This window comes from Zosterops lateralis, assembly GCF_965231275.1.
Source record: "Zosterops lateralis genome assembly, chromosome: 1".
Classification (NCBI taxonomy): Eukaryota; Metazoa; Chordata; class Aves; order Passeriformes; family Zosteropidae; genus Zosterops; species Zosterops lateralis.
In genome coordinates, this window is record NC_139762.1 from 44,079,778 (window position 1) to 44,094,090 (window position 14,313).

The 14,313-nt window shown below is 40.7% G+C and overlaps 1 protein-coding gene across 1 annotated transcript in view; it reads left to right on the plus strand.

The window, feature by feature from the left end:
• The window catches only part of SH3BP5 (SH3 domain binding protein 5), a 51,796-nt gene that overhangs the window by 2,514 nt on the left and 34,969 nt on the right, over window positions 1–14,313 (plus strand). The window contains exons 2-3 of the mRNA XM_083874666.1: window positions 28–90; window positions 10,114–10,242. Coding sequence (XP_083730792.1) covers window positions 28–90; window positions 10,114–10,242 — 192 coding nt within the window. The remainder of the gene's footprint in view (window positions 1–27; window positions 91–10,113; window positions 10,243–14,313) is intronic.

The window sequence follows — 14,313 nt, forward strand, 5'->3', positions numbered from 1 at the left end:
TATACATCTGACTTTCTTTCCTTCTAGGGGGAGCTAGAAAAACTGAATCAATCTACCGATGATATCAATCGCAGAGAGACGGAGCTGGAGGTATAGAATTTATCCTTGCATTTTCCTTTTGTGCATGTCGGATTTTGTGAACAAAGGGGACAGTGTTTTTGAGTAGGTTGAATTTGTGCATCCTGAATGGTAATTTTGCAGCTGAGTCTGGTGATGATTTTTTTTAAAGGTGTGAATTGACCTAACAACTGAAAAGAAAGGGAAAAGGTAGAGAGATGTGCTGACAGTGGAAAAACCCTGTGTGGAGAACCTCACACACAACCATTGCCAGAACTTATTTTTAGGTTTTGACATTAAGCTTAGACAAGTTTTATTTTTACAACTCACAGTTTTGTGTTTGTTGATTATAGACAGGGAAAGTTTATTTGTTTAAGAGATTTTTGCCATACAGCTGTCTGCCAGGATCTCCTCTTTGGTGGCCATTTGGGGTTTTTTTAGCCTGTTATCTTTGCCTTGTTTTGTCATCATTTCCTGGGCAAGGAACGTGATGAAGGAAAGTTGGAATAAAAAACTTCCTGGTTACACAGAGGGGTTTTCATGGATACTGAAAAATCCAATAGCAAGTTCTGAAGAAATTGTTTCTAAGTCCCCCAAGTTTGAGCTTCATCTAATTGGAAGTTGTTCTGGAAGGCTCAACATTATTGATCTAATAGTGAAGCGAAACTGTTTTATTTGTGTGTCTAAATTTTCTTGTGTTTGCAAAACAGAGAAACCCAGTGGAAGTATAAGAATATGCTGCTAAAAAAAACCTGGAATTAAATATGACTTTGCATCCTAAATAATTTTGATATCATTACAAAGTTTTGAATACTGTATCAAAACATGCTGAGACTGCAGTGAGGAACATACTGTAAAAGTACATCTGTAGATTTTTGTCTGTACCTTCAAAATGTCAAAGTCTGGTTTGTTTGTTTACTTTTTAATTTTTTTTTTCATGTGTGTCTTTTCATGAGATGGATGGCTCAAGCATGGGATGGTTCCTGCTAAAATTTTAAAATACTGGAGTATCCACTGAAAGCACTAAACAGAAAATGGGGTTATGATCTTAGGAAACAAAGAGTTTTGTCTTTTTTCTTCTCTCCACTTTTTTGCATTTTCTGTCATTTGTGGCATGTAGATCATGAATTTATTGGTAAATAAGCTTAGTTAAATGGGGAACTATTTGCTATACAAAATGAAATAGTATTTTTGCTGTGAAAACTGTTTAGTGTCACTAGCATGATTGAAATTTTATGAGTGAACTTTAAAAATCAGTATTCTAGTCTGCAACAGTAGCAATTAAATGGGCTTCAGGAATCTTTATATAGATATATTGGAAAAAAATCATTATATGCATCTTTTCAGTCTTCTTATTTCATGCGGAGGTACTGAAATTGAAAGATGGTGTTATGGATAGTTGCCTGGATTTCATTAATTTTGTCATAACCTTGCGCCGAGGACATATTATGAAGCAGATGGAATAGTAATAATAATGCAAAGGCATCCTCATGAAATAAATCCCAGTGACTTTAAGAGGAGATTTTGCCGCTTGATTAAAATTATTCATGTGATCAAGTGTTTGTGGAGCCTGCAGATTTGTAGCTACTGTGTGTGACACGTGCTGAGCTGTAGAGGCTGAAAGGCTCCTGGAAATATAACTGTAAATAAAAGAGCGGAATCTCCACCTTAGCCTGGTCTTATGTTGTTGCTTACACAGCCTAGTAAATACCAGGTGTTAGATAGGTAGAAATCATATAATCATTGTCTGCACTTTGCCATTAAGTGTTTACTGCAAATCCGTGTGTAGTACTTACTGTAAGCAGTTTTTGATGGAATTAAGGTGAAATACTACCAAGAATATTCTTGAATGTTTCCTTTTTACTTTTCATCAAAAAGTCTTACTGGATGGATGCCAGTTTGTGGCATCGTGCAACTGCATAATTTTTAATCCGTAAAGATTTTCATTACATTTGATCTGCTTAAATATGGAGGACAAATGCAGTTGGATGATGTAAGCAAGGCTTAATTTATATACAGGTTGATAAATGCATTTTAAATGGACTTAAAACCTTTCTAGGGGAAAGGAATAAAAAAAATTCCACAACACCCAAAGCGTGCGGTTAGCAGAAAATCTCTGCATTCATACTCTGGACAAGAAAAGAAAGATTTGCCGAGCAGCCTTACAGGATAAATCCTGAGTTTGGAAGGAGGAGTTTGGAACTGAGATCATTCTCTGCTTCAAAGGCTTCCAAAATCCATGAATGCTGTCAAAAATGTGGGCTTCTGGGAGAGCCATGCTGAGTTTCCCTTTGAAGATTTGCACTTTTGGCTCTTATTAGCTGCTTTGGGTCCCTCTTGCTATCCCTTCCTAGTCTGCAACGTTCTTGCCATACTTCATTGGAAGAAAGATGTGTGTGGGTGTTTTTTAACCAGACAATGGAGTTATATTTATCCTGTTTTGCTAGTATCATTTTCTTCATCTTTTCAATATCTTTAATGGGAACATAGATGTATCGTTACGTTATTTAGAGCACAAGTTGCTGACTGTCAGCTTCCTGTATCATTACTTTGTGGTCCATACATTCCCACTGTTGATTTTTTCCCAGAATAATCTGGAAAAGTGATGGGAGTGTTTGAGTAGAAGTTGTATTTCTTTGAAGGAAGTTCAGAAAAAGACACCCATGTTTTTTTTATTTGATGTACTCTCTGATAAGCAGGCAGGGTAACCTTGTGGCATCTGAGTTCTGCAAGACTCTTCTGGACTTCCTGTATATTGCTTTGTGTGATTTGCTCTAAGTGGGACTGCTGGCTGTCTCCAGTTCCCATTAACTGAAGGAAAAAGCTGTTAAATCCTTCTAAACCCATGCTTCTGTCCTTGCTGTGCCTCAGGTCTGCATCTGCAGAATGGAGGTAATAATTCTGCATTACCCAGTGGAACATGTTATGGGGCTGAATTCAGTAGAGGCTTCTGGGATTTTGAGACTACACTTGTCTTGGTGTGGCCACAGGAATGTCCATGTTTGAGCAATGTAGAAAATACTGGTGTCTACTTCTTACAGAGGTGATAAAATGGGGAATTCTGTTTTAATGACCAGCCTCCCATTTCTTTAAATTCTACACTGAAACTGCCACATGATCTGTTTTTAAGTTGAGCAGCCTGGGTTTTTTAATCTTTCAAAGTAAGGTCTGCACCCATATCGCCTGTGAGAGCACTGGATATACATGTGTGGTGTGGCTTGGACAGATACATTGAAGTTGGCTACATCTATTCTTTTACTTGGAAGAATTACTCATTTTTTGCTCTTTTGACCTGTCCTATTAAACCCTGAAGAAATATCCTGACCTGCTGACGCTCGCAGCCTGTTCAGGAGTTGCAGAGCTGCCGAAGGGCACTGAGGGCTGATAGTTATATGTTGCGTTAATGTATTGCCTGTTAATGAATCTTTGATTAGACTTGATTTAAAATCCATAATGCTGCTCATACTAAGTGCAACACTGAGCATTACTGACACAGCAGAAGGATGATAAGGGTTCTCTCAGGGATTTAACACTTGGCTTTGCTATATGTTTGAAGTGTCTGTGAAGGGGTGGGGGAAACGTCTTGCAGGGGAGATACAAGTGTGTTTTGGCCAAACGCAAGAGGTTTTTTCCTGTTTATTGGAAATGCATCTCCATCTGAACTCACATCAGGAGCTGCGAATGTACTTAACAAATGTGCACTATTTGCCTGTCCAGCCTGCTCATACATGGCTTGGACTGGCTCTGAAAGTACAACTCAGATGTAACAAATTAACCCGGGGACCCTCTGGCTGCATTGCAGGGAGGGGAAATGCACCACATACCATTAAAGTTACCACTGGAATCCCAGCTATCCCAAATGTGGTTTTTGTTAGAGAGAGGTTTTTGTGTTGCTGGAGCTATGGGCTTGCCAATGTTTTTTTTACTGCATAGGAAAACTAGAGCTGAACAGTGCTGCCTTCAGCTATACTTGTCATTAGAGGGCCTGGTTGGGATCCTTCTTATATGCTTGTCTAGATCCTCTAGTCCTGATCTGCAAGACTTTGTGTTACTTCTAGTCCTGGGTTTATCATAAAGGTCACCCTAGGTTGTTGCTGGTTATAAGGAAAGGGCTTTATTAGCTGTAGTGCTCTTTCACTTGTGAGCCTTGTGAGCATTTGAGCCCCTCTCAGAAGGGGAAGGACTTTTTGTCATGGTGTAAGCCCAGCTGGCTTCTAAGCATGACACAGCTCCTTGCTCCTTCCCTGCCAGTGGGACGGGAGGGAGAACCAGAAGAGTAGAAGTGAAAAAACCCGTGGGTTGAGATAAAGGCAGTTAAGTAAAGCAAAAGCTGCACACACAAGCAAAGCAAAACAAGGAATTAATTCACCGCTTCCTGCTGGCTGGCAGATACTCACCAGTTACTTAGAATTACTTCTTCACTAAAATACTTTGTTTTAGGAAAAAACTTGACCTGTTGACCCTGTCACACATAAAAAATGTAAGTAGATTAAAAAAAAAAAAAAATCCTCCATCTTTCAGGTTTTAGAAAAATGATCTCTCAGTGCCTGGAATCTCATTCTGAGCATGCCTGCATGGCTTGAGGAAACATCTATCTGTGGAAACATCCGCCACCTTATCAGTATCCCTGTGCAGCATTTTCCAAAGAATGTCCACAAAGAATGCAGAGATAAGGGCAAAGCAGCTCACTGGCTGGTGTTCCTGCTGGCTTTTGGAGGAGGATGTACATGTGTGACGGATTTGTCCAGCACTATCAGACAAATCTTTCTACGTCTCTTTATGATCTACTTGCTTCCATAGGAAATGGCTCCTGCATGTGAATTGCTTGTTGTTTTGCCTTCTGCTTTCATCCAAGGATGAGTAAGGGAAGGCTTCTTCCTTTGCTTTGGCTCTGGAAAGATTTTGTCAACCAAGTGAGTCAAAGGGCTTTACTTGATTCATATTCTTGACTTAGAGATGGGTTTCCAGCCTGAGAGAGGAAAGGGTAGGTGGAGAAATCTTGCTTTGTAAGGAGCACCCAGTACCCTCCCATGCCTGCTTTCTTCTCTCTTCTTCTAAGAGTATTAAAAACATTTGTAGTAAAAAAGTATTGGTAGTCTCAGTTTGTAACTGTCTGCAAGCAGGAGGTTAGAGGAACTTTCAGGTACTGATTTTTTAATTGTTCTTAGAAGGCAAATTAGTAGTTACCTAAAAAAAAACCCAACAAAACAAAAAACCAAAGACTTTACTTATCCCTTAAAAATTGAGATGCTACTTATCCCCTTCCTTGCAGTTTGTTTTTAAGGTTTGGTTGCTTACTAGCTTACTTGAACTGCTCAGGTACCAAGAGGTGTTAGAAGTGTCTATAACTGGTTTGATGCTCGAAGGTAGATTTCTGAGCACACCTTATGAATCTGTTCTGTGTGGATGGGGACATATGATGCTGATCTTGGTTTAGACATGAGCTTTCACAGCTGGTATGTCTTCGTAGCAGAGAAGATGGGTATGGATACTGTCAGCCTCTTGGAAATAGATGAAGCCTGTCTCTCAGTCAGCAATTCTGTTTACCATGCTTAACAGAGGTGCTGCACACCAGACTGGCAGAACAGTCATGAGACAGCCTTTGTAAATGAAACTTAGATGTGGTTGGTACTAAGATTCAGACGTGGTTGATACGTAAAGCTCATTGTAAAAATAAAATTGTTTGAAAATACATGATTCATTTGATGGGCAGAAATAGTTACTTGCTCATCATCTGGCATTAACACCAGTTCATCATGGTCACTCATGAGTGAGGAAAACAGGCATGCTTTTTTGCTCTGACAGGTGGAGTACAGGTTGAAAATTGTATTTTAGTTTTTTAGATTTTCCCCCACATTTGAGAGTGGATTTTCAAAATGCTGCTTGTGAGGATGACTTGTCCTTCAGTGTGGTCCTTCTTTCTGGTGCAGTGTCAAAAAGCTGCCCAACAGCAAGTCATTGCAAACAAAATCTGCTTTTAATAATGAACTATTGCAGCAAAATCATGTATGGGGTAGAGGTCTGGCATGCTCCCTAAGACAGTGAAATCTCTTTTGAAAGAAAAGTGCTAAGGATTTCCAGGAAGAAAGTTGATGAGTGTGGAACTCTTGCAGCCATAGAATGAGATGTTGAAATGTAAACTGCAGCTGCCCACGTGCTACACATAAGTGCTCTGCCTGCTGGAGTGTGTGTATGACAAACACCTAGGTAGTGAGAGTCTACTTATTAAGGCTGTAATTTAGGTGAGTAGCTTCTCTTACTACTTTTTTTTTTTTTTTTTAACCTTGCGACACACATCGAGGATAAAGTGCCTTAATCGGCTTTTGTCCAGCTTGGAAAAGGTTTATCATCATCTCATTTGAGCACATAGGAGGGAAAAAACATTGAAAGCTGACTGACTGGCTAACATCTTTAATGTCACCTTTCTATTTCTAAAATCAGAATCAAAGTGTTCTTAAAAATGATCACAGAAGATTAGGAGTGAGTAGAGGGGAAAACATACTTTAAAAATGTCAGGGTATTTGAGATGTCTTGTGTCAGTTGTATTGCTTCTCTTAGCGTCTGTGTATGTATTCAGTGCAGTAGTGAGAAAAAAAAAGTGTTTTTAAAAAACAAAAAACCCAAAACATAGAAACCCACCCAGAAACGGTGAGTGTGACTCACATATTACCTAAGGCTGCTGTTATCAATGAATAGCATTTCTGCTGGAATGAATTATCTTTCAGGAAACTGAAATACAGAAACTAGAGATTGAGGACTGAGCTAGAAAATTTCTCTGGCATATGCTGCACTGTCTTTGCTCACAACAAGAAGTTGCAGGAATTGACATATTTTCCTTTCTCTCTTATCTATGTGTGCTAGATAAAGTCTAAATGAAGCAAGAGTTTGGCAGTTAAATAGTAACACGTATATGGAGGGGCAAGTCACACCAGAGGATTCCATAAGTAACTTGAAAGTGTTGTGGTTGTCTTTCTAAAATGGATGTAGGACTTAGCCTGGGCTGGGAACTACGGATGAGCTGCAGTGATGTGCCCTTCTAAAGCCTCTAAGCTTTTGCTGTGAGTGTCCTTACAGAAAACACCATTAAGAGGATTTATAGCTTTGAAGCACTTCACATGTGGGTCGAGGTGTCTCACTGGCAGTAACATGGGAAGTCAGACATAAAGCAGTGAGTTAAATCAATTCCCAAGTTACTGCCTTGACCATAGGCCCATTAATTTCCATGAACAACAGATGTACTTCTCGCCTCACATAAGGAGTGCACCAAGCCAAATCCTACTGGTGCAATTGCCTTGGTGCTTCTGACCTCCCCATTTTCACATGTGTAAAAATAGCTGCTGCACCTGTAGTTGTTACTCAAACCTCCCCAGGATTACCTGCCAGGGGAGTTTTGTGCTGTCCCAAAGGTGATGTCTTTGCAGATGCTCTGCCAGCACGTGGCAGGGCCGGCACACTGAACCGAGGAGCGTGGCTGGGTGTTGGCAGGAGGGAGCTGTGACCCTGCTCTCAGGAGCTGTTCCCAGAGCTCCCAGATCAGAGGCATGGTCAGGACAGCTCAGTCAGTTTGGGTTGAGGTGGCTGGGTGGTGTGCAGGCATTGCATTGCCACAGGAGCACACACACTGTAGTGGGGGATTGTTTGGTTTTGTAGTGTAGGTAGGACTGGTGGAGAGTAGAAGTGGTGTGTGTGGAGCTGCAGAGGGCATGAGTTTGGCATCTCACTTCAGAAACCTGGGCACCCCGCTGCTGGGTCTGAAGGGGATGGCTGGAAACCTTCAGCAGGGAGACTGATCCCAGCAGAGAATTGAGCATCTGCTTGTTCTGTCATGCAGAAGGTGTTGGAGCCTGCAGGCTTGTGTTCCTGGCAGTCAGGAGCCTGAGAACAAATGTCACTTAAAATAAGTTGTGATGGGTGATACAGGTATAAAGTTCCGGGGTGTTTTGGTTTTCATTATTGGTCTTCACTGCAAGAATGAGGGTGGTCAGACCTAAATTAAGCCTTAAAAGAAGAACCAGTCATCTTTGGAGGAAAATGATAAACTGGAATTTCACACCAGTGCGTTTTGCAGCTGAAGCTTCCTATTCTGTGTTAGCAACTACTGTGTGGAGTTGTGCTTATGGGCAAACGTGTATTTCACCATTTGTCAGACTTGTGCTTCAGGCACCAGTTCGAGGTGCACTTGGAGTTCAGTAATTTGTATGTGCTTCATCAGAGTGAAAGGGAGATGAATGGGTACAGAAGTTGCTCTTAATTTGACTGCTTTGTTCTTAGTGTCTTTTGGGTTTTGTTTCATTTTGTTTTTTTAAACTCCAAGTAGGGACTAGTCATCTTTTTCCTATTGGATAAATTTGGGGTAGATCTCCAAGCACAGATTTGTAGTGATGATTTCTTTGTTCCAAGTGCTTATCTTACAAACAGTGGAACTGAACTTTTTGATGAATCACTGCATAGGGCTTTTTTTTCTTAAACTATTTGCTTTGCATAACTAATATCCTTATATACAGCTTTCACAAAGAGTGAAATCTTCCAGCTCATTCATTTAGAAATGAGCTTTTAATTCTGTTCCTACACCTGCAAAGAATTTTTCTCTTTGTTAAATATACTTCAGTAGTTAATATTTTTCTTGCAATATAGTCATCATGCTTGGAGTCTTTTTTCAGTTACTTATGAAACTCATTTTGAGCAGTGAACCATGTATGGTCCGGTAATTTAATTGGAAATATTCAAATTCTTCTCACTGAGAAAATCATTGACTCAATAAATATTGTTTAAATGATACATTTCAGGCTTTCACTGAGAAATGAGATTATTGACTGGATTTGAGTTAATGAAATAATAAGTTAATGTCCATTTAATTCTCCATTTTTGACCTTGTTACCTATTTGAATAATTCCTTAGAATAAATTGCACTACCTTAAGAATCCAAAGCTATTTGCCCTGGACTAAAATAATGCTGATGCTAGTTGAGGTTTTACATAACACTAAAAAGGAAGCAAAGAAGCTCTTACAGAAGTATGTTGCTTTTTCTGTAAAAACTGATGTATTGTTGCATTTTTTTTTCCACTTCTGAGAGCATAGTGGCAGCTTGCAATGTATTTTAAATCTTCCAGTGAATAAGCAGTTTTGCATTCTAGAAATCCTCAACAGTAATGATAAAACTCTCCTGAATTAGGGCACTTCTTCAAGCCAGCTGCTTCCTGATTATCAACATGTCACTCCAGCAGTCTGCATAAATGCTGCACTCTAATTAGAGTTACAAGCCTTGTTGAGAGCTCACATGGCCCTTCCTCTTCATCTCCTTAAATCCTGGGCCAGGTCCCAGCCTGAATTTGCATCGATCTGCAATAATTTCATATATTTAGAGTCTGTGGTGGATTCTGAGATTGAAATCAGAATCACTTTGCTTACATGTATGGAAATTTCAGTGAAGCAGAGAAAATATTTTAATTGCTTTAGCTTATCATTTAAGGAGCGCAATTCATCCCATTTGGAAGTAGCTGGATTTTTTAAATATAGAAAATACTAACAGTGAAGTGGAATGTAGGTGCCCTTCTCCATTGATAGAAGCCATAGCTGAAAAGATGGGCTTTCTGTGCCAATTCCAGCTGATTTTCCAGCCTGCTGTGGGGTTTTGGCCTGCCTGCTAGCACTGTTCTAGCATTATCTATATGAGATGTCTTTGCCACTGAAGCCCCTCCCAGAACTTGTTACATTGCTGTTTTGCTTTCTCACTGAGTGAGTAATTTACAAACAATTCCTCTCTGAGGAGCCCTGCCAGAGGTAACATCTGGAACAGGCTGTTGTAGGCTTTATATAAAAGCTGTCACTGAAAGACAAAGATTTGGTGTCCAGGATGCTGGCCTTAGAATTTGGCTCTGGGTTCCAGGGTTCCTCTGCTGAAAAATTCTGTCTTAGTTCAAATGCCAGTAACTTTTGAATGTGTCAGCTCCTGAGTGAATCTAAAGAGGAACCTGAAGGTAGGAGCAAACAAGTAGAAATAATTTTAAAGCTCTAACATGCCTTTGTCCTTTCTTTCCTTCCTGCATTGTTTTGAAGGATGCACGGCAGAAGTTCCGCTCTGTGCTGGTCGAGGCAACAGTAAAACTGGATGAGCTGGTAAAGAAGATTGGAAAAGCTGTAGAAGACTCTAAACCTTACTGGGAAGCTCGAAGGGTGGCCAGGCAGGTAAGAACTTTCTGCCTTATAAGCTTGTGGTGGTAGTTGGAGGGCGCACACCGATGGTGTTGCTTTCCTGCTATTAATACCATCCTGAGCATATGCACTTGGCTGACACTAGTCTGTGTCTTCAGTTGCACATCAGCCACAGGAATCGATGGCAAAATGGTTTTCTTCACAGCCACAGCTGCACGTGCTCTTCAAACCCTAGAACAGCTACAGCAGACACAATAAAAAAAGGCTACTTCTATTCTCTCATTATAAATGGCCTTTCAGAGCCCTGTTCCTATCAGTAGTTGTACTTATTTGAAAAAACAAAGTTGACTTTGTGTGTATCTGTTTTTTCTTCTTAAAGCAAAATGCTCAGCAGCTAAATGGCTGCAGCTGGAAGCTGCAGGGAAAAAGACTGGAGTGGGGTGGGTTTGGGGAAACGTGCAGGGTGTGGTGCTGATTGGGTTGTGATGAAGTAGGAATGTGCTAAATGTGGCTCTAAAGTGTTTTGGTTTGGGGACAAACTGAGCTCGGCTTTCTCTGTCATCAGGGCCTTACTTCCCATGCCCCAACTGCTACCTGATTATTGATAGGCCTCTGTAGCTCAGGGAGGGAAGAGGTGTGGAAGGAAGAGTGTGACCTGCTGGATGAAGAGAAAGCCAGAAAGCTTGTGACAAGTCAGGCAACATCTCATTTTAGAGAAAAAGCTGCTGAGAGTTGAGTGTGTGGTGGCTTAGGTAGTGCTTCTGCTAGGTGTTTGTGATGGGGCTTGCTGGTGTGTGAGGCTTTTTGCTTCTTCCCCGAAGGAAGTGTGTTCCTGGTTGCTGTTTCTGTTTTCTCTTGAGGTAGGAAGAGTCAGGAAGAACTGCCTAGAGCTGCTACTTCTGTGCGTGGCTGGAAGGATCTGTGGGGCGGCATCCGTGGCTGGGATGTGGTTGTGTTCAAGGGGAGAGTGAGAGATGGGGTGGCATGTGTGAAATACATGAAAACTGCAGAAGGATTTTGTTCATAAAAGTAGGTAGAGGGATGAGAATAGTAGAGTAAGTGTGTGCCAGGAGGCAGAAAGTCAACTCTCAAGGGTCAGAGAAGGGGAGGGAAGAGATTGCATCCTCAGAACAGCACACAGGAAAGGGAGGAATGAGCAAACTTCATTCCCTTGAAAGTCAATGAAGTAAGAACTGGATTATGGGATGTGGCATACAAGATAATATGTGACTATCTTGATGCTTTAAATTGCATAGCATTGTCTTGGAGGCATTGTCTCAGATGATGGGAATGAGGTGTAGGGGCTGTTAGGCTTAATCCTGCAGACTAGAAGCAGTGTGGCAAATAAGTAAACTCTACCCTGCTTGCTGTGCTTTGAAGTGTCTACCTCTCATCTGTAACTGCTCTGAAACCCTGCTCATGAGGACTGTGGTGTGTGCTAGAGATAAACCACTGGTGAGCTACAGAAGTTAGTAATTGTGTAAACTAGTATATGCAGTTTGGAAAAACAATCCCTGCAACCCTGCCTTGAGCATGATCTTATACCTCTATTACTATAAATAGCTATAAGTAAGGCACAGCATGTGTAGGACTTCAGGAGTTACACTTGGAAAAGACAACGGTAGAAACACACACTTTTCAGTACAAAAAAACCCCTTTCAAAAAATCAATTGACTTTGAGGTTTGTAACATCACAAATTCACAGCAGTGAACTTTGCCCTCTGTCCTCAAGCTGGCAGCAGATCATGTTCTGGAAATTGAATTTGGTATTGTTACGTCTCTGCTACTCCTGAAATCCATTCAGTCATTCTGATTCAAAGGTACTTTGCAAGACCACTTAGAAACTCAAGCTCCTGAAGGTCCTTAAATTAGTAGAATCACTACTCCAGTAGTAGGCTTGTTAGAAGGAACTATCTTTTTCTCCCAATCCATTCTAAACCTAACTAGGTTTAAATGCTATTTATCTCAGATCTGTTTATTTGCTACATATTTGATTGTCTTTTAATTCCTTGGTATCGTTTTATTTTAAAGCAGGGGTTGCCCTTCTAACCACTCATTTTGCTTTTTTTTTCATTTTGTGTAATGAATCTGGTCATGGAACAGAGTTCCTGCTTTGTTTCTGCTCAGCAGATAAAGATAGAAGATGGTCTCTGGCTTCCCTTTCACCCTTTGTCTAATAACATCTTAAAATGGAAAATGTGAGGGCCAAGAGGAGTGCAAGCATTGAACAATGATGAATATATCTGGAAGCTGGGAGATTGGAAAGATTGGTGTCAATCATCAGTAAAGCATCTGCCTAAAGATTTTTTTCTAGTTTTCATTTAATCTAGAAAAGCTCCACTTAACTGGGAGCAAATCCACTATCATAAAGCATGGAGAAGGGGTGAAAAGGTAGGGAAATATGAAACTGGAGGAATGTATCAGAGTATTAGCATGGTTAGGTGCCAGTTTGCATCTCTCTTCTTACTTTGATTTGCAAAGCTGTAGAGAAATCATGGGAAGAGCTTGGGTCTTTTTTTAATTTAAATTAATAGTAACATCTAGCCTATGAAGAATTGTCTTCTTCCTCTTGTCTTTACAGTTATTTTAGAGCCATTAGGCTGCCTCCAAAAATATAGGCACAAGGTTCTTGGGGGCTGAAACAGCTTTGATTAAACAATAGGGGAAAAATGAGTGACTCTACCGGTAAAAGAAAGGGAAGTGTAAATTCCTGTTTGTTGTTCTCACTAAAGGGAAGTAAAAATATGACCTATAAATGTTAAGCCTTTTGGAAATACAGAATTGCATAATTAATGACTCTTAAGTTTGGCAGAAATGCAGGAGTTGTCCAGAGTTGCTTGCATTTAAGATGTCAGCTGCAGGGTAAGTTACCTGATGCAAGATGTATTAGGTCACATTGAGGAGCTTGCTTTCACTTGGCACCAGCACAAGTGTCTTTTGGAAATATGTGTTTCATCTATTAAGATAAAATCCATTAAGAAGGTATGAGGGCAGTGATGTGGGGTCATGGAAAACCAGGTGACCATGGGAAGTATGACACTGGAGAAGCTTTAGGATCTTGAGCCCTTTTGTCTACTCACCCTTATCCCCATCTTGTGCAATCCTGTGTTGGCAGAAGATAGGAAACTCAAAACAAATTAACTCTCCTATGCAGAAGCCCTGTAGGATCTTGTTTGTGGAGTGTTTGCCAAGAGAGCCACGGCTTGGCCTATCTCAAGGTGAAACTTTGCTTCACCAGAGCACTGGTCCCTTAGTGTTACAGTCTGAGCACTTTGCCCTCTGAAATGGTGGCACAGGGAGTCAGGATGCTGTCTGTTGGTACCAAAGCAGTAATATTTGGCTTTTGCTGAGACTCAAGTGAGATCTAGCTAATATTCTTGCTCAAGGAGATTTCAAGTAACTTCTGCCAAGACAGAACTGTTGTGATTCCTCATTTGGTACAGCAGTGGGCCTTTTGTGTTGATTGCAGACACACCTTACTGTTTTGGAGCATTCTGATTCCAATTTGTTGTTTAATCAAATTTTGAAGTATTTGTGCTGTGAGAACATTTTTGTTTGGCCTATTGTCTTTTCCTGCTGTTTTTTAACTTATGCAGTGATGCCCAAGTTCAGTAGGAGAACTTTGGCATGTAGAGGATTGTGCGTTTACTCAAGCAGTGCCCACATTGCAGCAATATGAAATTCTTGTAATCCAGAAGGTGGCTCAGGTTCTAAATGTTCAGAAAATCAAACTTCCCATACGTCTGTTTGGTTTGGGTGGTGGTTTCTTCTTTTTTCTTTTATTAATTTTTTTTCCACTAGTAGCTGTTTCCCTAGTTGACTGGTCAAAGAATTAGACTTTTCTTGACCAAAGCTAATGGGGAAGAAGGGTGAAGTTGCCAGGAAACATTAATAATGTAAACAGAAGTCCCGAGCCTCTGAGGTAAGGAGTGTCTTAAGCCACTGTTGACTTAACATTTTGCAGGGCTGGGGCTGGAAAGTGCCTATGCAATTGTATTCACAGTAGTTCTGAGCAAGTGAGAGAGCTGGGAAGTGTGTTGCCTCCCTGGTGACAGCATGCTCTGGGACAGGATGCTGTGCAAGAGCAAGTGTGGTCTAATGCAT